Source organism: Salmo salar, chromosome 06, assembly GCF_965601325.2.
Source record: "Salmo salar chromosome 06, fSalSal1, whole genome shotgun sequence".
Lineage (NCBI taxonomy): Eukaryota > Metazoa > Chordata > Actinopteri > Salmoniformes > Salmonidae > Salmo > Salmo salar.
The window spans coordinates 63,565,633-63,589,980 of record NC_138296.1 but is presented as its reverse complement, the minus strand read 5'-3'; the positions used below and the strand labels follow the sequence as shown (position 1 = coordinate 63,589,980).

At 42.1% G+C, this 24,348-nt stretch overlaps 2 protein-coding genes across 3 annotated transcripts; one reads left to right on the top strand and one right to left on the bottom strand.

Annotated features, from left to right (window-relative positions):
* Window positions 1–1,872: 1,872 nt before the first annotated feature.
* Window positions 1,873–5,211, bottom strand: LOC100194603 (si:dkey-15j16.2-like). The gene is given in 8 exon segments (NM_001139688.1): window positions 1,873–2,756; window positions 3,275–3,438; window positions 3,534–3,754; window positions 3,881–4,040; window positions 4,191–4,345; window positions 4,437–4,536; window positions 4,630–4,701; window positions 5,117–5,211. Coding segments are annotated over 8 exon segments (1,071 nt in total). The 5' UTR covers window positions 5,207–5,211; the 3' UTR covers window positions 1,873–2,647.
* Window positions 5,212–5,510: 299 nt separating this feature from the next.
* Window positions 5,511–14,615, top strand: ppil4 (peptidylprolyl isomerase (cyclophilin)-like 4). Of its 2 annotated transcripts, XM_014204736.2 has the most exons (12): window positions 5,511–5,644; window positions 6,007–6,139; window positions 6,240–6,357; window positions 6,510–6,652; window positions 10,273–10,369; window positions 10,569–10,685; window positions 10,946–11,070; window positions 11,216–11,282; window positions 12,390–12,501; window positions 12,683–12,773; window positions 13,006–13,135; window positions 14,110–14,615. In XM_014204736.2, exons 1-12 carry the CDS (start codon window positions 5,575–5,577, stop codon window positions 14,281–14,283), a joined length of 1,377 nt encoding a protein of 458 aa, XP_014060211.1. In that variant the 5' UTR covers window positions 5,511–5,574; the 3' UTR covers window positions 14,284–14,615. The 2 variants fall into 2 exon arrangements, with proteins under 2 accessions (XP_014060211.1, NP_001134711.1); NM_001141239.1 differs by lacking the exons at window positions 12,390–12,501; window positions 12,683–12,773; window positions 13,006–13,135; window positions 14,110–14,615 and adding an exon at window positions 11,806–12,128 and having other exon boundaries at window positions 5,574–5,644.
* Window positions 14,616–24,348: the final 9,733 nt, after the last annotated feature.

Below are 24,348 nucleotides of genomic sequence, written 5' to 3'. Positions count from 1 at the left end.
TGTCATGTTTATCATAGGTACACTTCAACTGTGAGAGACGGAATCTAAAACAAAAATCCAGAAAATCACATTTGTATGATTTAAGTAATTAATTTGCATTTTATTGCATGACAAGTATTTGATCACCTATCAACTAGTAAGAATTCCAGCTCTCACAGACCTGTTAGTTTTTCTTTAAGAAGCCCTCCTGTTCTCCACTCATTACCTGTATTAACTGCACCTGTTTGAACTAGTTACCTGTATAAAAGACACCTGTCCACACACTCAAACAGACTCCAACCTCTCCACAATGGCCAAGACCAGAGAGCTGTGTAAGGACATCAGGGATAACATTTTAGACCTGCACAAGGCTGGGATGGGCTACAGGACAATAGGCAAGCAGCTTGGTGAGAAGGCAACAACTGTTGGAGCAATTATTAGAAAATGGAATAAGTTCAAGATGACGGTCAATCACCCTCAGTCTGGGGCTCCATGCAAGATCTCACCTCGTGGGGCATCAATGATCATGAGGAAGGTGAGGGATTAGCCCAGAACTACACGGCAGGACCTGGTCAATGACCTGAAGAGAGCTGGGTCCACAGTCTCAAAGAAAACCATTAGTAACACACTACGCCGTCATGGATTAAAATCCTGCAGTGCACGCAAGGTCCCCCTGCTCAAGCCAGCGCATGTCCAGGCCCGTCTGAAGTTTGCCAATGACCATCTGGATGATCCAGAGGAGGAATGGGAGAAGGTCACGTGGTCTGATGAGACAAAAGTAGAGCTTTTTGGTCTAAACTCCACTCGCCGTGTTTGGAGGAAGAAGAAGGATGAGTACAACCCCAAGAACACCATCCCAACCATGAAGCATGGAGGTGGAAACATTCTTTGGGAATGCTTTTCTGCAAAGGGGACAGGACGACTGCACCGTATTGAGGGGAGGATGGATGGGGCCATGTATTGCGAGATCTTGGCCAACAACCTCCTTCCCTCAGTAAGAGCATTGAAGATGGGTCGTGGCTGGGTCTTCCAGCATGACAACGACCCAAAACACACAGCCAGGGCAACTAAGGAGTGGCTCCGTAAGAAGCAACTCAAGGTCCTGGAGTGGCCTAGCCAGTCTCCAGACCTGAACCCAATAGAAAATCTTTGGAGGGAGCTGAAAGTCCGTATTGCCCAGCGACAGCCCCGAAACCTGCAGGATCTGGAGATGGTCTATATGGAGGAGTGGGCGAAAATCCCTGCTGCAGTGTGTGCAAACCTGGTCAAGAACTACAGGAAACGTATGATCTCTGTAATTGCAAACAAAGGTTTCTGTACAAAATATTAAGTTCTGCTTTTCTGATGTATCAAATACTTATGTCATGCAATAAAATGCAAATTAATTACTTAAAAATCATACAATGTGATTTTCTGGATTTTTGTTTTAGATTCCGTCTCTCACAGTTGAAGTGTACCTATGATAAAAATTACAGACCTCTACAAGCTTTAAGTAGGAAACCCTGCAAAATCGGCAGTGTATCAAATACTTGTTCTCCCCACTGTATATTCTGAGACAAGATGCGCTTTATAAAAAAAGGTCCTATAAGTGTCACCATTTTCATTAATTGCAAAGAACATCCATTAACCATATTCATACATTTCAGTTAAGTTCAAATGCATACAAACAGGCATTTATTAAGCACCAAGGGCTTATTCTGTGAGTGCAATGTTTCCAGAGTGAACTGGAATGTAAAGACTGGACATGAATCTCTTCTCCAGTCCATGTCCATTCTATACTTTCTACGTCTATCTGTATCTTCTGTGACAGAGAGCCAAGTGAATATGCCCCAGAGGTCGCGCCACTGTGGGAACTGTCTTCTCTATCAATTGAAATGGTTAGGAGATTTCATATTTGATCATTCTTTATTCTGCACTTATGGATGCAAGACTAGGCCTTCCTATCCATTTTATGGACTTTACCGCAGCCCAGAGTCGAGCTCAGTCAAAATGCAATAGCAACATTCAATATTTTTTTGTTTTTGATCCTTTTACAATTAATGTATAGGTGAGGCCTTGACATATGTACTGGCTCAAAAAACAGTAAATAAAAGCTGTTTGTCTTGCATGCAGACAAACACCAAATCCTCAGTTCAATCCTCCAGTCAGAATGCTAAAATATTATGAACTGAGCAATAAAAAAATAAACCAATAATAAATCAATATTAACGTGTGGTATATTTACATTTTAGTCATTTAGCAGATGCTCTTATCCAGAGCGACTTACATGAGCAATTAGGTTTAAGTGCCTTGCTCAAGGGAACATCGGCATATTTTTCACAGTCAGCTCGGGGATTCAAACCAGCGACCTTTCGGGTTACTGGCCCAACACTTAACCACTAGGCTACCTGCCACCACGGTATATCCAAACTTCTTAACACAAAGTAATATTGTAACTGAGGTAACACAATCATAATATGAAAAGTAAGTGTGCAGTAGGTAGCTAGGTCCATAAGTATGATCTGCTTGCAGTATTAACATTTCAGATTCATGTTTTGAGTAGAGGGTATAAAGCAAATAATGTGTATGCAATGCATGTTTTTAATAAGTGCTACAAAAAGATTATGGTTTCTCTAACCACATAATGCATTGTGTTGTCAACACCTGCAATCAGACTCACTCCACTTCATCAGTTTTCATTTAAGGTTTTTTCCTCTGCCTCTATTTCAATGTTCTCTAGCAGGGTGTGTTTCTCATCTTCAGGCATCAGAGTCACAGGATTTAAATGGAAAATTCCCCTAGAGGAAAAAGTACAACATTAATTTTCCTGGTAAAAATCACACTTAAAAAGGTGCAATCAGCAGTTGCTACTTACAATTTTAAACTTCAATCATTAATACTATGTACCCATTGATTCTTGAAAAATATGTGCTTAGTTCAACTGTCGTGCCCCATCAGAACCCAAAGTATACTCCAATGTTTGTAAACAAACATTGGTTCAATCTGTAATTTTGATAGCATTAGCATGGATGTTCAGTCCTTGCATCCATTCCTCCGTCTATGAATTTGAGTGTGGTTATATTTCTCCAGCCCAGTCCCTCAGCTTTTTACCAAAACAGGTGGGGAAGACACCTTGTTATTGTTACTACTGCTGATTGCCGCATTAAGAAATGATGAGAGACTGATGTGCCTCATTAAATGGTCTTGGCAGTAAGGTGTGGTCAATGACAAATCCTGCATACTGACCTGGCAATGTTTCATTTAATTCTACAACAATCATGTAAGCAGGCACAACAGGACCTATGTGAAAACATACTTGTGTTCACATGTTGGGAAGAGCATGTCCAGGATCTTGACAATGACCGCTGACCCAACCACACCAATCACCACCACCCACATGACCAAGAAGAACAGGGGCAAGGACTCAGACCAGAAGCGTCGGAGGCGGTCCCTCACCTCCTCCACCCATCGACACATGGCCTGCAAACAGATTCAAACTTCAAAGCACATTCCGAGCACATTCTACAAAATGTATTTTGTGGATTTGATTTGGATATGATGCTCAATTTACTTACACTGTAAGAGGAGATGGATTCTTTGAGCGGTGCCTCTGTCTGCATTTCATCCGACAGCCCTCCCAAGTCATCATCCTCATCATTGTTATTATACAGCAAGTCTGGGTCCATGCGGAGGGGAGTCTCTGGGAGCTTGCCTGGGGCAGCAATCTCCTCCTGGGTGGTGTCAGCATGCTTCAGAGGGTAATGAATGGTGGTATGGGACATCACTTGGTCTTCAGCTGAGCAGAAGGAAGTGGAACATTACCATTCAAACTAATTTAGGAACACTACTTTAGTAATGGAATTTAGATAACTTGTCCTTTTCATGTAAAAGTACGAGAACGAAAACAGTTATTCTTGCATACCTTTTTTAGGATTTGTTGGATCTGTGATGACCACATCATTTTCCCTTGGGATCCTGAAAATCTCACTGTGTCCAATGGGGTAGGTGTTGGTATACTGAGCAAGCTTCTGGAAATTGGGGCTCATCAGTATCTTCACTTCGCACATTTCTGGCTGCTGGACCTAAATGATAGAAAAGGATACAAAAGCCATAAGATCACAGATTTCCCATCATTGTACCACCCACCATGGTGAAAATAGGATATTTATGTCACAGCTAAAGGATCATAACACAATTCTTTTTTTGTCCTTTTCTCCATCAAGTAACTTGACCTTTTTCCCCTCCATCTCAATGACCTCGCTGAACACCTGGAGAGCCACCACCTCTTCTGAATCACTCCACAGGCGATTCTGGCTCACCATCACCCGGGTGACAGTGGACACATAGTCACCAGATTCAAATTCACTGGTGCCATTGATGGTATCCACTGTAAACAGAGTAAAAAAGCTGCGTTAATCAGGTGCATAATGCAGTTCTGTAACTAAGTTATAAGCAGCAGAAGCATTTTCACTACTCACACAGCAAGGCTTGGCAGTTCAACCTAGTCACCCCTGACAACTCCACAGGGATGTCATTGACGAGCACCTGTTCTTCATCCACTGAAATATTCAGGTTGATCTGAAAAGGTAAATGTATTGATTTGATTATGTTATTATTCAATTCCATTATGACAGGCTTATTAATAGACAACTTCAGGATATTATAGCTTACCTGCAAGTTGTTGGACTCCTGCACATTTGTGTCATCCAATGTCCCTGCTGTCACATTGATCAGAATGCTTTCCTGTGTGAGAATCATGAATGGGAAAGAGGAACATGATATACACATTAGCTAGCTAGGTAAATAACATTATTCACCAAAACATCAGGACCCCTGAGAGTGACACTTCAGGGCATTCAACCTTGCTTGTATTGTGCTCATGCTATCTGGATATAAACATTAGCTAGTTAGCTAGCTGCAGTGAGTCAGATAGCAACAAAGGTAACGTTAGCATCATTAGCCAGCTAGTTACCTACCAATATTAGTTGACTAGCTAGTTAGCTGCATTCAGCACAGCAGGTAAACATAATTACGACTAACGTTACCTTTTTCATTTGACCAGCTTACAGTTGACGTTATCTAGACTAGTTTATTTTTATAACATATATATATTTTTTATAGCTATCTAGTCTAGTACCGTGGTAAATTCGTCTCCTACCGTATTCAACTGTCGAGGTGCAGACTCCGCTAAAATAAACGACATAAACAGTAAAAATAGAGCATAACTTGATGGTCGTTTCATCGCCATCTTCGAGCGGGCGTTTAAAAATATTTTGCAGGAAACTTATTTTCAGTCTGATAAAAGGAAACAACAACACGGCCGTCACTACTTTACCACGGCCACAAAGTCATAAACTCCGCCTCTTTCTACGAGTTATATTCTTAAAATGTGATTTTAAACCTAATCCTAAACGTAACCCTAGCCATAACCACGTGGTTTACCTTATACCTAACCCTAACCTTAAAATAAGACAAAAAATATTTTTGTTTTCGTACTTTTTTACCATATAGACGTTATGACTTTGTGGCTGTGGTAACTAGTGGATACCCCACAGCACCCAGGTGGCATCGAATCAAACAAGGGCGCGTGCGCAGCTGCGCAGTCACCCTGCAAACATGGCGGTTCTTCTTGAAACAACATTGGGTGATATCGTCATTGATTTATTTACAGAAGAAAGGCCTAAAAGTAAGAAAACATGCACCAACACATCCAACGCTAATATTTGGTAACACAGCCTACATTTCGCAATAATTAAAGCTTCTCAGAAAGTCAAATATCGCCTTTTAAGTTGCTGCTAGCAAGTGCTAGGTAACAAGATAGCCAACCATTCATTTGCCCAGCGATAGCAAATGCTAACTGTTGTTCATTTTATATTTCGGCTAGCCAACAAACATTTAAAAAGATAGGATTTCTTTGGGAACACTTCGTCTGATAGTTCACTCTGTGTTGATGTGGCACAATCATTGCAACTCAGGGAAAGGAAATCCTAATTCCTTATGAACGTGATGTGTTTTCATAATGACGATCAGCTCCTTTTTTTTTTCTAGCATCCCTGAATTTCCTGAAGTTATGCAAAATCAAATTCTACAATTACTGCCTCATCCACAATGTCCAGAGAGATTTTATTGTGCAGACTGGAGATCCCACTGGGACTGGCCGTGGTGGAGAATCTGTCTATGGGTCAGTCCTCTTCCTCAGCATAAACAGCATTGTCCAAAATCATCACAGCTGTTGTTTATATCTCACAGGAATGTTGATGATTTATTTTCTATTCCCTCAGTAAACTATATGGAGACCAGGCCCGCTTCTATGATGCAGAGAAAAACCCGCGGATCAAACACAGAAAGAAGGGGATGGTGTCCATGGTGAACAATGGCAGTGACCAACATGGTTCTCAGGTTGGTAAAACTGCCATCCACCTCCTCAGTATTTAAAGTATTTAACTGCTATCAGTTTGAAAGCCACAATGTTAGCCTACTGATTCGGGTAGGACAGATGGCAAGCATCTGAAATCTTTTATTTGTGCTGTAACAATCTCCTTGATCCCCAGTTCCTGATCACCACTGGTGAGAACCTGGACTACCTGGATGGGGTCCACACTGTGTTCGGAGAGGTGTCAGAGGGTATGGACGTCTTGGCCAAGATCAATGAGACCTTCGTTGACAAGGACTTCATCCCTTTTCAGGATATCAGGTCAGCAAATTGAATTTCCTTTAATCATATTTGAATGTAGCAATTTTAGAGGGAGATTAGAATAGAATTTTATACCAAAAAATAATAATAAACACTCACTGTTCCATGAATACCTAGAGTGCAGGGTTTCCGTAAGACGGTAATAGCCTGCTTTTGGTTGATTTAAAATAAATAAATAGAAATGCCGATAAATACAATTGGCACCGGCCAGATTAACCTATATACCGATAAGCATGACCAGACAAATGCATTTACATCGACTGGTATTTCCATGAATTAATAGGCTAAAAATCATTATTTTGCAAAGGGATTTTTAATTAAATAAATAATGCTTTTTTAGCCTATTTATTGATGTAAATACCTGTCGATATAAATACATTTGACTGGTCATTCTTATTGGTCTATAGGTTAATTTGCATTACTTAGTGAAATTAAATTGGCGCATGTGTACAGTAAATTTGTTATGTATCTTATTTATCAATACGTGTACAGTATACAGATGTGGCATATCAAGAAGCAGATTAAACAGCATGATCATTACATTTTGTGCTGGGGACAATAAAAGGCCACTCTAAAATGTGCAGGTTTGTCACACAACACAATGCCACAGATTTCTCAAGTTGAGGGAGTTTTTAATTGGCATGCTGTCTGCAAGACTGTCCACCAAAGCTTTTGCCAGAAAACTGAATGTTAATTTCTCGACCATACGCTGCCTCCAAGGTCGTTTTAGAGAATTTGTTGTTTTAGAGAGAAGTACGTCCAACCGGCCTCACAACCGCAGATCATGTGTAACCACGCCAGTGCAGGACCTCCACATCCGGCTTCTTCACCTGCAGGATCGTCTGAGACCAGCCACCCGGACAGCTGATAAAACATTGGGTTTTCATCAGCTCAATAATTTTTGCACAGACTGTCAGAAACTGTCTCAGGGAAGCTCATCTGCGTGTTCGTCGTCTTCACCGGGGTCTTGACCTGACTGCAGTTCGGCATCGTAACCGACTTCAGTGGGCAAATGTTCACCTTCGATGGCTACTGGCACGCTTGAAACGGATGAATCCCGGTTTTAACTGTACCGGGCAGATGGCAAACAGTGTGTATGGCGTTGTGTGGGCGAGCGGTTTGCTTATGTCAACGTTGTGAACAGAGTGCCCCATGGTGGCGGTGGGGTGATGGTATGGGCGTGCATAAGTTACAGACAACAAACACAATTGCATTTTATCGATGTCAATTTGCCATTCATCCACTCCCATCATGTCATGTTTTAGCATGATAATGCACAGCCCCATGTCGCAAGGATCCGTACACAATTCCTGGTAGCTGGAAATGGCATGCATACTCACCAGACATGTCACCCATTGAGCACGTTTGGGATGCTCTGGATCGACGTGTATGACGGCGTGTTCCCGTCCCCGTCAATATCCAGCAACGCAACTCGTCATTGTAAATAATAATTTGTTCCTAACTGACTTGCATAGTTAAATAAAGGTTAAATAAAATAAAAAAACTTCAAAACACACATTGAAGAGGAGACAACATTCCACAGGCCACAATCGACAGCCTGATCAACTCTTTGCAAAGGCGATGTCGTGCTGCAAGTGGCAAATGGTGGTCACACCAGATACTGACTGGTTTTCTGATCCATATACATCCCATACTTCAATTATTTTATTTTTTTAAGGTATCTGTGACCAACAGATGCATATCTGTATTCCCAGTCATGTGAAATCCATAGATTAGGACCTCATTTATTTATTTCAATTGACTGATTTCGTTAGAAATCAAATCAAATTGTATTTGTTTTATGCGCCGAATACAAGAGGTGTAGACCTTACAGTGAAATGCTTAATTACAAGCCCTTAACCAACAGTGCAGTTTTAAGAAAAGTGTTAAGTAAAAAAAATAGTAAATAAAAGTTACAAATAATTAAACAGCAGCAGTAAAATAACAATAGCGAAGCTATATACAGGGGCTACCGGTACAGAGTCCATGTGCGGGGGCACCGGTTAGTTGAGGTAATTCAGGTATTATGTACATGTAGGTAGAGTTAACGTGACTATGCATAGATAATAAACAGAGAGTAGCAGCGTAAAAGAGGTAGTCTGGGTAGCCCTTTGATTAGCTGTTCAGGAGTCTTATGGCTTGGGGGTAGAAGCTGATTAGAAGCCTTTTGGACCTTGACCTGGTGCTCCGGTACCGCTTGCCGTGCAGTAGCAGAGAGAACAGTCTATGAATAGGGTGGCTGGAGTCTTTGACATTTTTTAGGACCTTCCTCTGGGGGCCTGTTATAGAGGTCCTGGATGGCAGGAAACTTGGCCCCAGTGATGTACTGGGCCGGTCGCACTACCCTCTGTAGTGCCTTGCGGTCGGAGGCCGAGCAGTTGTCATACCAGGCAGTGATGCAACCAGTCAGGATGCTCTCAATGGTGCAGCTGTAAAACCTTTTGAGGATCTGAGGACCCATGCCAAATCTTTTCAGTCTCCTGAGGGGGAATAGACTTTGTCGTGCCCTCTTCACGACTGTCTTAGTGTGTTTGGACAATGATAGTTGTTTGGTGATGTGGACACCAAGGAACTTGAAGCTCTCAACCTGCTCCACTACAGCCCCGTCGTTGAGCATGGGGGCGTGCTCGGTCCTCCTTTTCCTGTAGTCCACGATCATCTCCTTTGTCTTGATCACGTTGAGGGAGAGGTTGTTGTCCTGGCACCACACGGCCAGGTCTCTGACCTCCTACCTATAGGCTGTCTCATCGTTGTCTGTGATCAGGCCTACCAATGTTGTGTCAACGGCAAACTTGATGAGGGTGTTGGAGTCGTGCCTGAACTGAACTGTAACTATATTTTTGTTCAGTGTAGATTGACATCGGCTAGAGATTTTGCTGTTTGTTACTCATCTTGTTGGCTGAGGAAAAGTAAATGTGGACAGTTGTTCTAACATCTTCAAAGTGCGCATCAGAATTAGAAGGACTGCACATCGTTGCATCCTCGACTTGCATGTTCTGTTAATATGAATTACTGTAATCTAAATGCGATTTCTGTCAGTCTGACCACTGTGGGTGGACGCCCTAATCAGATTACGCATCCAATGTGTATGGGTCCGGTAAATTTCTCAAATGTCTGGTAAATTAAGGGTGCAATATGCAGAAATCATTTCCTATTTGCAAGACTTCTAATAGTTGGCCTAATTTCAGTTTGTGACAAAACGTGTAAGTGTAGTGTAGAGAATCATTGTACCATCTAAACCGCTGTGAAATATATTTTCCAGAACCAAAAATATTGTATTTTCAGCTGTTTGAAGCTGGTGTACAAAACCGAAAGTAAAACACTCTCTAAAATGAAACTTGAATGGGAAGCATAGAAATAGCACACAATGAACAGATCTACCACTTCTTAGACTTGCTTTCAATGACAGATGTGTAACTCACATTTCTATGCAAATTTGGTCAGGTCACCCAAAAAAGTTGCATATTGTAGCTTTAAAATTAGGCTGGTCAAATGTCCGGCAGCACATTTTCCAAACGTTAAACCCTGCTAGAGTGGTGTCAATAAAATGACCTACTCAGATAGACATCCCAGTATAAGGTGGAGAGAAAATAAGTATGATACTTGTTTTGTCATTGCAGAATAAACCACACTGTGATCCTGGAAGACCCTTTCGATGACCCCGCTGACTTGCCCGTGCCTGACCGCTCCCCTGAGCCTACCAAGGAACAGCTGGATGTGTGTGACTGGACACTTTCTGTACCATTGAATTAAAAGCAATGCATATCTCCCTTTCAGAGCAAAAGTATTGTAAACGATATTACTTTAATATAAAAGAATACGGTTTAAGTTAGTTCATTATTGTCTTCAGTACCAGAAAACAATGAACGATGCAACTTTTGACGTCTAACCTTACAGTCCCCTCTTTGGTGTGCAGAGTGGTCGTATTGGAGCTGATGAAGTGATCAACGACACAGATGGGAAGAAGGCTGAGGAGCTGGATGAGCTGCTGAAGGAGAAGGAGGCCAAGACCCAGGCCATCCTGCTGGAGATGGTGAGGGGGGGGGGGGTCTTGTGGTTTGGTCCACTTAGCCTTGTAGAGGATGTCCATACTTTCAGGAGTGATGGCAGAAGGGATTTTGTAACACTCAACATTATAACTTGTTAGTACAGATTGCTGTTGAAGAACCCAACAGTACTTCTACTGTAGTAGTTAATTAGCTAGTGAACATATTAGTGTTGTAAACATTATATGGTGGTTTTATAAGAGTTTTGTGATTTCAGAGACACTGATGTGTGTATGTGCTTGTGTAGGTGGGTGATCTCCCTGATGCGGAAGTGAAACCTCCTGAGAATGTGCTGTTTGTGTGTAAGCTGAACCCTGTGACCACAGATGAGGACCTGGAGATCATTTTCTCCCGCTTTGGACTTATTAAGTGGTAAAATAGACCCTGTCTATTTCAATATACTGGCCTCATAACATTACGATACATATTTAATTTGAAATAGACCTAGTCCTAACCAATTTAAATATTGAATGTTGGTGAACTGTACCATGATTAACATGTTCTTATTTTGCTACAGCTGTGAGATCATCAGAGACTGGAAGTCAGGAGAGTCTCTGTGCTATGCTTTCATTGAGTTTGAAAAGGTGTGTATTGGTTTGGTTTTCACCTGATTGCTTTCTGTACCATAAGTTATCATAAAATAATTTTAGCCCTATTTTGATTATGCATGGAAATAAAAGTTGAACATTGCTCCACTCAGGTTCATAAGTACACTGAACAAAAATACAAATGCAACATGTAAAGTGTTGATCCCATGTTTCATGAGCTGAAATAAAAGATCCCAGAAATGTTCCATACTCACAAAAAGCTTTTCTCTAAAATGTTGTGCACAAATTTGTTTACATCCCCTTTAGTGAGCATTTCTCCTTTGCCAAGATAGTCCATTCACCTGACAGGCGTAGCATATCAAGAAGCTTATTAAACAGCATGATCAGGTGCACCTTGTGCTGGTGACAATTAAAGGCCACTAAAATGTGCAGTTTTGACACAACGCAATGCCACAGATGTCTCGAGTTTTGCAATTGTGCAATTGGCATGCTGACTGGAGTAATGTCCACCAGAGCTGTTGCCAGAGAATTGAAAGTTAATTTCTCTACCATAAGCCAGCTCCAACAAAATGTTTGAGAATTTGGCTGTACGTCCAACCGGCCTCACAACTGCAGACCACATGTAACCACGCCAGCCCAGGACCTCCACATCCAGCTTCTTCACCTGCGAGATCGTCTGAGACCAGTCACCCAGGCACTGATGAAACTCAGGATTTCTCTCTCTAATGAAGTCCTTTTGTGGGGAAAAATGAATTCTAATTGGCTTGGCCTGGCTCCCACACCTGCCCAGTTGTGAAATCCATAGATGAGGGCCTTATGAATTCATTTAAATTAACTGATTGCCTTATATGAACTGTAACTCAGTAAAATCGTTCAAATTGTTGCATGTTGCGTTTATATTTTTGTTCAGCATACAAATCACGACAGAAATATAAAGATAGAGATTCCTTTTTGAACAATTCAAGTGCAGTTGTGCAACATATCAATAGATGGCACCAGTTAGTCAGAATTGAGAGGGTACAAATTAATTCATTTGAAATGTCATATGGTTTTGTTTACTGAAATTAATTCCCTTGTTCACTGGACCCATAAGGGCTCACATGACCCTTTTTTAGATGCAATTGATGTCCTTTCTGTGCACAGGAGGAGGACTGTGAAAAGGCCTTCTTCAAGATGGACAACGTGCTCATAGATGACAGGCGCATACACGTGGACTTCAGCCAGTCTGTTTCAAAGATCAAATGGAAAGGCAAAGGTAAACACTTATTAAAACATAACTCACTTGGACTTTTATTTCAAGGTTTTATGTGTTCCATAAAGTATGCGTTATGTATACTTTCAGAGACTCAATTAAGCCCTAATAAGGCACTTAAACTAAAGGATGTCTCATTCACCTCTGCGAAGTAGAGAACTTCACAAGGTCTTTTGTTTTCTAGGTGGAAAGTATACAAAGGATGACTTCAAGGCCTATGAAAAAGACGTGGGATCCAAATTAGCTCTTAAGGATAAAGTCAAACCTAAGCAGGAGTATCCTTAAATGTGTTTATATTTGCTATTCAATATGTAAAGGAGAATATGAGTTAAAGTGTAAAATATTTCAACTCAACTGTGCACTATTTCACATAGCTATCAGGACAGAGAGAGGTAAACTATTGTGAAGACATTTCTCTGTTGGAGGAAATTACATTTCTCTGATAGATTTGGCAAACTTGGAATTACACACTTTACTTCCTCAAGTTTTTCTAAACATTCCCAAAAGCTCCAAGTACGACCTGCTTTTAGAGGAAGAGGAAGAAGGAACAAGCCATCGGCATGCTGAAAAGAAACACAAGGATAAGAAACACAATCACTCAGATGACGAGGACACCAGGAAATCCAAGAAATCCAAGGTCGGCCAAAAATAACTTTTGAACTACCGTAATTTCCGGACTATTAAGCGCACCTGAATATAAGCCGCACCCACTGAATTTAAAAATATATATTATTTTGAACATAAATAAGCCGCACATGTCTATAAGCCGCAGGTGCCTACCGGTACATTGAAACAAATGAACTTTAGACAGGCTTTAACGAAACACGGCTTGTAACAAAAATAAATAGGCTTTAACGAAACACGGCTTGTAACAAAAATAAATAGGCTTTAACGAAACACGGCTTGTAACAATAAATAAAAAATTAGCAGTAAGCTTTAGTTGTCTTTTTGCACTGAGTCAATTCCTCACGCTGCTGTTTCCAACGTCTTATCATCGACTCATTAAGACCAAGCTCCCGTGCAGCAGCTCTATTTCCTTTTCCAACAGCCAGATCAATCGCCTTCAACTTGAAAGCTGCATCATATGCATTTCTCCGTGTCTTTGCCATGATGAGGGTGACAAAATGACTACCGTAATCAGAATGATGGGAAGTTTGAGAGCGCTCGATTTAATCTAAACAGTAAACAAAAAAGAAGTTTGACCTTAACCCGTTCGGCAATTTCATTGGTCTAATGAAAGCTTTATGCCGCCAAAAAACTGAGCACGTCACAGAATGTGTTTTTTTTTTTAGAAAAAAAATTGAAAGCGGGAAAAATCCATATATTAGCCGCGTCATTGTTTAAGCCGTGAGGTTCAAAGCCTGGGAAAAAAGTTGCGGCTTATAGTCCAGAATTTACGGTAATTGTTTTCCTTCTTTCACAATAATGTTCAGTAAGAGCATTAGAGTAAGCATGACTCATGTAATTTGGGAATGGCTTGTCATTTCAGCAGTTGTGGCACCAGTCACTCGAGCTATACTGAGTCATTCCACAGAGCTTTGTTTGAGCACCACCAAAGATTTCTCTTGAACCTTTGTCAAACCTCTTTCTCTCCCTATGTTATACCTACAGTGGAACAGTGAGGAGCCCAGGCGGGAGAAAAAAACAGACCGGCAGCATTCTCACTCCAGGGAAAGAGACAGCCACCACAAGCACAGCAAGTCCCGTGAAAAGCACCGCCCGGAGAGGAGCCGCAGTCGCTCACCCAAGAAGTCTAAAGACAAGGAGAGGAGCAGACACCGATGATAAGAGAGGGAGTGGAACAGGGTTGAGGCTAATTCCATTTCAACTCCCCATCAATATACTGAATTGGAAAATCCTCTTCGAAAAATAAATGTCAGTTAATTTCATGATTTGGCTAAATTGAAATGGAATTGGACATCCCTGATACCTGTCACTGTGGCCCCTACTACCCCACCACCACCCATGTCTGAGAGAGCAGCACTAGGGACTCAGCCCTCACATTACATGGGGAAAAAAATATCCTGGGATGTTTACCCTAATTACCTGGAAGTAACACAGTGTTACATAACCTGAGAACACTGCTCATTATGAATAATAAAACATTTCAGCCTGAACTGCTCGATTCCTATAGGGCAACATTCTGTATTTAGGTCTACACAGCATTTTCCAAATCAGTCTCCATACACACATAACTAAGTCCCCAGTCAGTAACGTTCTATAAGTATATTTGTATTTTGGTTTGACTTACACCCCACCCCCCTTTCTCTGTTTATTAATGGGCAGGTGAATGATTTCCCACCATGTTTATCCATATTTTAACCTTTTGACTGTAGTTTTGCAACTTTTGTAAGGTAAATAAATGTACCCAGCTAACAAATATTCCCACAACTTTAACCCTCAGACACATGAATGTTCTTAAAACGCATCTAGAACATTGTATATTCTGAGAATATTGTAACCACGTTCTAGATAAGTAATTTTTTACATTAAAGGAACATTCTCAATTTTAACACCAAAACATGCTAAAAATGTTTTAAGGTTTTTGCTAACTAACGGAAAACTAGACACTCAAACATTAGGGGAACATCAAGGGTAATATTACAAAAACTTTCTCTGTACCTAGAATTGTTAGCTGGATAGTGGGCATGGAAAGCGTGAGTTGTCTGTATGCACTGCAGAGGGGATTCCCTGTGTCATCCTCCCCATGAGTTCAAGACGTATGAAATAGCATGATACCCAGTGTTGTAGTGGGGACGGAGTCCAGACTTTCATGACTTCTGATTCGACCATTGGTGGCTCGCCTTCTCGTGACTTGTATTTGCAGTTGGACTAGATAGGGTACTATGATAAGGAGAATATTAGCACCACTGGATGCGCAGAGCAACAAGGGTCTGTTATCTGGCAGTGAAAGGACACGCCACACACAGCCTACATCAGCTGGTGAGCTGCAAGGGAGCAAGTGATGATTGTGGGCAGGCAGGCTCTGCTCCGACTCCGACAATCATAGGCAACACATCGCACAAGCGACTCTCTTGCTTCCCCATAACCACCAGTCACCAGCCTACTATTTCGTTTTGCCTGGTTAACAAACACAAACTGCTTTAAAACAATACTAGTATTGAGTTTAATGGTAAAACAACAGTCTAGCTATTTGTCTCTCTCTCCCCTTGATTATAGACAAATATGCTGTCTTTGAATTTGTCGTCTCGCTCTACCCACCTCCCACTTTCCCCCCTGCATCTCATAGCCAGGTTCTGACAAGTCTCCCTTTTCATTTTTACTCTGCAATAAAAAAAACTACAGAAATATCAGTGGGCGATTACAAAAAATTAGCTGACAGCCGGACTTACCATTCATATATGTAGTAAATAAGTAGTTAAACAGGTATTGTGTAGAACTTGTGAGGTAATGATAATTAGTACATTAGTTGTTTTTCCATGAGGGAGTGGCGATATACTGCCATCGGGTGGCGACTAGAAACAATTGTACACTGCTCAAAAAAATAAAGGGAACACTTAAACAAAACATCCTAGATCTGAATGAAAGAAATAATCTTATTAAATACTTGTTTCTTTACATAGTTGAATGTGCTGACAACAAAATCACACAAAAATAATCAATGGAAATCCAATTTATCAACCCATGGAGGTCTGGATTTGGAGTCACACTCAAAATTAAAGTGGAAAACCACACTACAGGCTGATCCAACTTTGATGTAATGTCCTTAAAACAAGTCAAAATGAGGTTCAGTAGTGTGTTTGGCCTCCACGTGCCTGTATGACCTCCCTACAACGCCTGGGCATGCTCCTGATGAGGTGGCGGATGGTCTCCTGAGGGATCTCCTCCCAGACCTGGACTAAAGCATCCGCCAACTCCTGGACAGTCTGTGGTGCAACGTGGCGTTGGAGGATGGAGCGAGACATGATGTCCCAGATGTGCTCAATTGGATTCAGGTCTGGGGAACGGGCGGGCCAGTCCATAGCATCAATGCCTTCCTCTTGCAGGAACTGCTGACACACTCCAGCCACATGAGGTCTAGCATTGTCTTGCATTAGGACATTTTACATTTTAGTCATTTAGCAGACGCTCTTATCCAGAGCGACTTACAGTAGTGAATGCATACATTTCATACATTTTTTTCCGTACTGGTCCCCCGTGGGAATCGAACCCACAACCCTGGCGCTGCAAACACCATGCTCTACCAAGTGAGCCACACGGGACCAGGGCCAACCGCACCAGCATATGGTCTCACCAGCATATGGTCTCACAAAGGGTCTGAGGATCTCATCTCGGTACCTAATGGCAGTCAGGCTACCTCTGGCGAGCACATGGAGGGCTGTGCGGCCCCCCAAAGAAATGCCACCCCACACCATGACTGACCCACCGCCAAACCGGTCATGCTGGAGGATGTTGCAGGCAGCAGAACGTTCTCCACGGCGTCTCCAGACTCTGTCACGTCTGTCACGGGCTCAGTGTGAACCTGCTTTCATCTGTGAAGAGCACAGGGTGCCAGTGGCGAATTTGCCAATCTTGGTGTTCTCTGGCAAATGCCAAACGTCCTACATGGTGTTGAGCTGTAAGCACAACCCCCACCTGTGGATGTCGGGCCCTCATACCACCCTCATGGAGTCTGTTTCTGACCGTTTGAGCAGACACATGCACATTTGTGGCCTGCTGGAGGTCATTTTGCAGGGCTCTGGCAGTGCTTCTCCTGCTCCTCCTTGCACAAAGGCGGAGGTAGCGGTCCTGCTGCTGGGTTGTTGCCCTCCTACACATCTCCTGATGTACTGGCCTGTCTCCTGGTAGCACCTCCATGCTCTGGACACTACGCTGACAGACACAGCAAACCTTCTTGCCACAGCTCGCATTGATGTGCCATCCTGGATGAGCTGCACTACCTGAGCCACTTGTGTGGGTTGTAGACTCAATTTCATGCTACCACTAGAGTGAAAGCACCGCCAGCATTCAAAAGTGACCAAAACATCAGCCAGGAAGCATAGGAACTGAGAAGTGGTCTGTGGTCTCTACCTGCAGAACCTCTCCTTTATTGGGGGTGTCTTGCTTATTGCTTATAATTTCCACCTGTTGTCTATTCCATTTGCACAACAGCATGTGAAATTTATTGTCAATCAGGGTTGCTTCCTAAGTGGACAATTTGATTTCACAGAAGTGTGATTGACTTGGAGTTACATTGTGTTGTTTAAGTGTTCCCTTTATTTTTTTGAGCAGTATATAATAAGATCTATTATAAATTGATGGACTTGACCATTGGTGACTTGTACTCGACTCGGACTTCAGCCATAGGGTATCGTGACTCGACTCTGACTCAAGCACAGGGGATTTGACTCGGGCTCGAGGTTTAGTGACTCGACGACAACACTGATGATTACTCACCTTCCAACTCCCTGAGTGATATGAGAAGAAGTTGGAGACAGCCATGCAGGATGAAAGTTGTGTGGGCTACATTCATAAATGAGGTATCCTCTTTTGCCTACAGTTTTAATTGTTTTTGGTCAGTATATTGGCAGTACTGTCAGAGAGGGTATTAGTTAGCCCAACCTAAATCGTGTGTTGAAGTATATTAGGGACATGTGTGTGAAAAACCAAAGGCGAGCTAGATGTAATTCGATAAAGCCCTGACCCAAAGTGTTCAGAATAACGTTTTCAGCCTTGGCAGACATAGAAGAATAGCACAGTGAGGGGTGCATGTGTAGCTAGCTAACAGTCATTGAGTTTTCCACAGGGCCTCTCCTTGTGCAACACTGTGGGCCACCACTTCTAGCCCCCTCGGAGTTCCCTGAATTAAAGCATGAGAGACCCCGGCCAACATTCACCATAATTAGTCATTTGACATTTCACAAATCATTCCATACTTGGTTGTTTCTCCGAATGAGATGCCATTTTGAAGCTCCTTATAAGGAAGGGGTTGTTTTGAACTTTTACTGAGTGAGAGAGCATGCAAGTATTGTTCTCTTTCATTTTCGTAACGGGTCGCCAAACGACCTGTGCGAACTCCTTCCCCTTCACGCTGTGTGATTGAGATGCTTAATATCAAAGATGTTTACAGTCACGCCACACCCTTACTGTACCATGGGACCTGTCACTATAAAAGATGGTGTGGCATAACATACTGTCTTTTCTTCACTCTCACATTTATGTATTTTACATTACGCGATTAATATTAATCCCCTTCGGATTACTTTCTTACGGAATTACGATTTTTCAACGACTCGAGGAGGTGCCATGAGTAGATGATTTTTTATCAAATCTACTCCCTCTCTCATTATTGTGCCTGCCTATACTAGCTAACTTTTATTGCTTTTTGTCTGGTATTTCCATCTTTGTGTGTTAGCTAGCTAGTTAGCTTCGGGTCTATCCCGTTACCTCAGAAGTTAGCTCCTAGCTAGCTAAATTAGCCACACATACAGTGAGCTCCAAAAGTATTAGGACAATGACACATTTTTTGTTGTTTTGTTCTGCACTTTGGATTTGAAATGATACTGTCATGGGGTCCGCACCCAAGTTTGATGAATTCAGTTCTTCAAAGAGTAAGACATGCATCCCTTTGTTCAAAGACTGGAGCATGCCAAATGACCGAACCCCTGCCATGCCAAGCATATGCACTCGCTTAGCTACAGTTCATGGAACAGATGAGAATGGTTTTGGATATTTACCCCGTATGGACAAATAATTTGCTTTGCTTGTTCTGCCTGCTTCTCTCCAACACATTTCAGACCAAGAGCTGCTTAACAAATGATGCAGGGCATCTAAAAAGGACACATAAAAGCACTGCTTCAGCCGCTAGGCTTAGCAATTCAGCAGCGATACTGGCCTTGTATCAGAAGGAGCTGCAGGAACGCCTCTCCACAAACTATGACGCTGAGACCATGAAAGAACTGGCTACAGTTACAGTCCTGATCATCCGATGCCTTCAGGGCAATGCTCAGATGGTTGGGAAATCTTTGGCAACGCTGTCGGTTGCACAACGCCACCTATGGTTAGCGCAGTCCAAGCTCCCTGACAAAGAGAAGGTTCCACTCCTAGGTGTACCCATATCACCTGGCCAGACATTTGACCCCGCAGCGGCCCAAATCCTCCAAGTGTTTAAGGAAGACAGAGAAACACAGATGGAGCTTCAGCGCCTCATTCCAATGTCTAGAATGCATCAGCCAGCAAACCATTACTCCTGTCCCAGGGCCCCAACTGGGATGCCAATAAACCAGGCTCAGACTCACACTGCACATGCTCAGGAGTGGAGGAACAGACACTCTCAGCCCTACCGAAATGGTGGAGCGCGGCATCACCTCTTGGGCACACCGTATGCATGCTGCGTCCCCTCTGCACCACAGCACGCAGAGCCTTGGTCACATCAACACCGCTTTCTCGAGCACCACCTTTCCAACTGGAAAAGGTCAAAGGCCAACAAATGGGTGTTACGAACTGTAACACAAGGCTATGCACCACAATTTTGTCAGCAACCCCACACTTCAGGGGTGTCTTGAAAACAACAGCTCGCAACCTTGCTCAAAAGCAAACACTCTGCTCAGAAATCTCATTGCTCCTGGAACCAGTGCAACAAACTGCGGTTCTACTCAATCTATTTTCTGGTGACAAAAAATCGTCATCTTTCAGCACTTCCCTTCAAAATAATGACGATCAAAGTCATCCTTCAATCAGTACAACCAGGTGATTGGTTCACCACAGTGAACTTGAAAGACACATACCTTCATATCCCCATTCTACCAGCACACAGATTTTTTTTTTTGCGTTCTACCCTTCGGCCTTTTGCTCACCCATCACACTTTCACAAAGTGCATAAGCTCAACGCCAACCCCACTTAGCCAAGCAGGAGGTCCTGGACTACTTAGATGAAAGCTACTGCTTTGGGCAAGCAGACACCTCCCATCAATACACCTGTCGGGGTGCAGAATCCGGCAGCAGACCTTCTCTCCTGAGGAGGCCCTCTTCCTTCAGACTGGATACATCCCACAGTAGTGGAGATGATCTGGGCACAGTAATTCCTTTTGTTCTACAGACAGACTGGTGTAAAATGTGTAATGTCTCAGTTGCAAAAGGTAGGAATGTACTTGTGCAGTTGTAGTCTCTTAAGCCTTTTGAATAGTAGTTAATTAAACATAAAACTAGACAATAACTTATTCAGTCAACAATACAAAGCTGCTCAAATGTTTGAAAAACTTCACACCCACTTTCAAGTTCAGTTATTTTCTACTTTGTTTTACAAAGAAACATGTTCCGTTCCGAAAATGCTATGTATTTCTTCCACGGAAGAGACACAGCAGTTGATCATGATGTGTGATACCACAAACAACAGCCTTCAGCATGATCCTCGACTCTCATATGGGCCACTTGGGCACATGGAGCTGTAGGCTTACGAAAGAGTTTCCTGGTACCACACCGACAATGTCTTCCAAAACATCAGGGAGAACCCCCAAGACATTAAAATATCACTTACCTGAAAAATTGCCTGATCTCCAGTGAATTTGTTGATTTGGCGATAGGATGTTTGCCAATGTTGATACAGTATCAACTGTCAGATAAAAAGAGCACGGTTTGTCAGTTCCAGGAATCCTATCAGGTTCAGAATCAATTTAAAGGATCCTCTTACTTTATTCCCCTATTATCAAAGAAATAGAAAATGTCTCATTGGAAGTGGCGAGGGCAGAATTGGCAATGCCTCCTGTGGCATAGGGCCAGTGGGTGAGGAGGAGTAGAGAGCTCACATTTGCTTTGTCTCCACAACTGTCAAGTGATATTTGAATGTCTTGGGAGTCCTCCCTGATGTTTTCTTTGGAAGACATTGTCGGTATGGTACCAGGAAACTCTTTTGTAAGCCTACACATCAACGTACCCAAGTGGCCATATGAGAGTCGGTGCTTTGAGGGTGACTGTTGTCGATGTGTGGAGAGGGTCTCTGGTTCGAGCCCAGGTTGGGGTGAAGAGAGGTACGGAAGGTAAACTGTTATATACACTACCGTTCAAAAGTTTGGGGTCACTTAGAAATGTCCTTGTTTTTGAAAGAAAAGCAACAACAAAAAATTCCATTAACAGATGTCTCACAAATCCTCAACTGGCAGCTTCATTACATAGTACCCACAAAACACCAGTCTCCACGTCAACAGTAAAGAGGCGATTCCGGGATGCTGGCCTTCTAGGCAGAGTTGCAAAGAAAAAGCCATATCTCAGACTGGCCAATAAAAAGAAAAGATTAAGATGGGCAAAAGAACACAGACACTGGACAGAGGAACTCTGCCTAGAAGGCCAGCATCCCGGAGTCGCCTCTTCACTGTTGACGATGAGAATATTCTACTTGTTTTGTTAAATGAACCCTCCACTGATTCTTACTACCATCCATGCAGGCAGATAAGGATGTAGAATGCAAGACATTTTCCCAGGAATCTCTACCAGCTGCTGGAGCTGCCGTATTTTGAGCTGTTCCTGCGAAAACAGCTGTCATGCATGTCCAATGAGATTGCCTCACCTCAACCAGAAATCCATGATTAATTAATTTAAACATTCACAAAAATATTCTGTAAATGTATCGTGCATACATCGAATGTCTTATTTTGTTATTGTTAATTGTATAACAAGTGTTGTATGATTAGTCTGCCTCACGCATGCACATTGAGATGTTAAAATAACTGACTAACCTACTATATTATGTCACCACACAATTTGAATGAGCCGGATAAAGTTTACTGTACCATTGTGCATTATGCTGTGCTGCATGCATGCAAAATATTTTAACTGTGGCTAGGGTGATTTTCCTCATCTGTTGTTCAGCCGACTTCTTTGTAACATAATACTTATTTTCCAAATACATGTACTGGATATTTGTCATTCATTTCCTGACCTACAGTACCGGTCAAAAGTTTGGACACACCTACTCATTCAAGGGTTTTTCTTCATTTTTACTGTTTTCTACATTGTAGAATAATAGTGAAGACACCAAAACAATGAAATAACACATATGGGATCATGTAGTAACCCAAACAAGTGTTAAACAAATCAAAATATATTTTATATTTGAGATTCTTCAAATAGCCACCCTTTGCCTTGATTACATTTTTTCACACTCTTGGCATTCTGTCAACCAGTATCATGAGGTAGTCAACTGGAATGCCTTTCAATTAACAGGTGTGCCTTGTTAAAAGTTAATTTGTGGAATTTCTTTCCTTCTTAATGCGTTTGAGCCAATCAGTTGTGTTGTGACAAGGTAGTGGTGGTATACAGAAGTTAACCCTATTTGGTAAAATACCAAGTCCATATTATGGCAAGAACAGCTCAAATAAGCAAAGAGAAATGATAGTCCATCATTATTTTAAGACATGAAGGTCAGTCAATACGGAAAATTTCAAGAAAGAGTTTCTTCAAGTGCAGTTGCAAAAACCATCAAGCACTATGATGAAACAGGCTCTCATGAGGACTGCCACAGGAAAGGAAGACACAGAGTTACCTCTGCTGCAGAGTTACCAGCCTCAGAAATTCGGCAATTAACCGCACCTCAGATTGCACCTCACAGAGTTCAAGTAGCAGACACATCTCAACATCAACTGTTCAGAGGAGACTGTGAATCAGGCCTTCATGGTCAAATTGCTGCAAAGAAACCACTAATAATGGACACCAATAATAATAATAAGAGACTTGCTTGGGCCAAGAAACACAGGCAATGGACATTAGACCAGTGGAAATGTCGCCTTTGGTATGAGGCGTCCAAATTTGAGATTTTTGGTTCCAACCGCCGTATGTGGTTCCCACCGTGAAGCATGGAGGAAGAGGTGTGATGGTGTGGGCGTGCTTTGCTGGTGAAACTGTCAGTGATTTATTTAGAATTCAAGGCACACTTAACCAGCATGGCTAGCACAGCATTCGGCAGCGATACGCCACCCCATCTGGTTTACGCTTAGTGTTACTATCATTTGTTTTTCAACAGGACAAAACCCAAAACACACCTCCAGGCTGTGTAAGGGCTATTTGACATAGAAGGAGAGTGATGGAATGCTGCATCAGATGACCTGGCCTCCACAATCACCCGACCTCAACCCAATTGAGATAGTTTGGGATGAGTTGGACTGCAGAGTGAAGGAAAAGCTGCCAACAAGTGCTCAGAATATGTGGGAACACCTTCAAGACTGTTGGAAAAGCATTCCAGGTGACTACATCATGAAGCTGGTTGAGAGAATGCAAAGCTGTCATGAAGGCAAAGGGTGGCTACTTTGAAGAATCTTAAATATAAAATATATTTTGATTTGTTTAACACTTTTTTGGTTACTACATGATTCCATATGTGTTATTTCATAGTTTTGATGTCTTCACTATTATTGTACAAAATAATACAAATATGTAAAAAATAATACAAATAAAGTAAAATCCTTGAATAAGTAGGTGTATCTAAGCTTTTGACTGGTACTGTAAATGTTTTTATAAATATAAATTTGCCCTGTGCTTCTCCAAGCATGCTCTCCATATAGCCTAGCCCTAGGCCTATGGCCTATAGTATAGGCAATTGATATTGAGCGCCCAGCAGAGAATCAGGGATGAGGGGCAGCATCGGGCACACGTTGAGATATAATATGCAACTAATTCTCAAACACTGAGCAATATGACATTTAATCCATTACAAATTGCATGACCCTCCCCAGGACTAAATAAAAAAATACCTCCCCCTGAATGAATTGAAAAGGCATTACTTTCCTCCAGGTAACAATTGTGTACATTTCGACCGCTCCATTATAAGACATATTACACTCATTACCGGGATGGTTGTCCCAGTTTAGATGATTGAGGTACTCTCAGTATTCAATCTTCCCTTCCCTAGCACTCATTCTG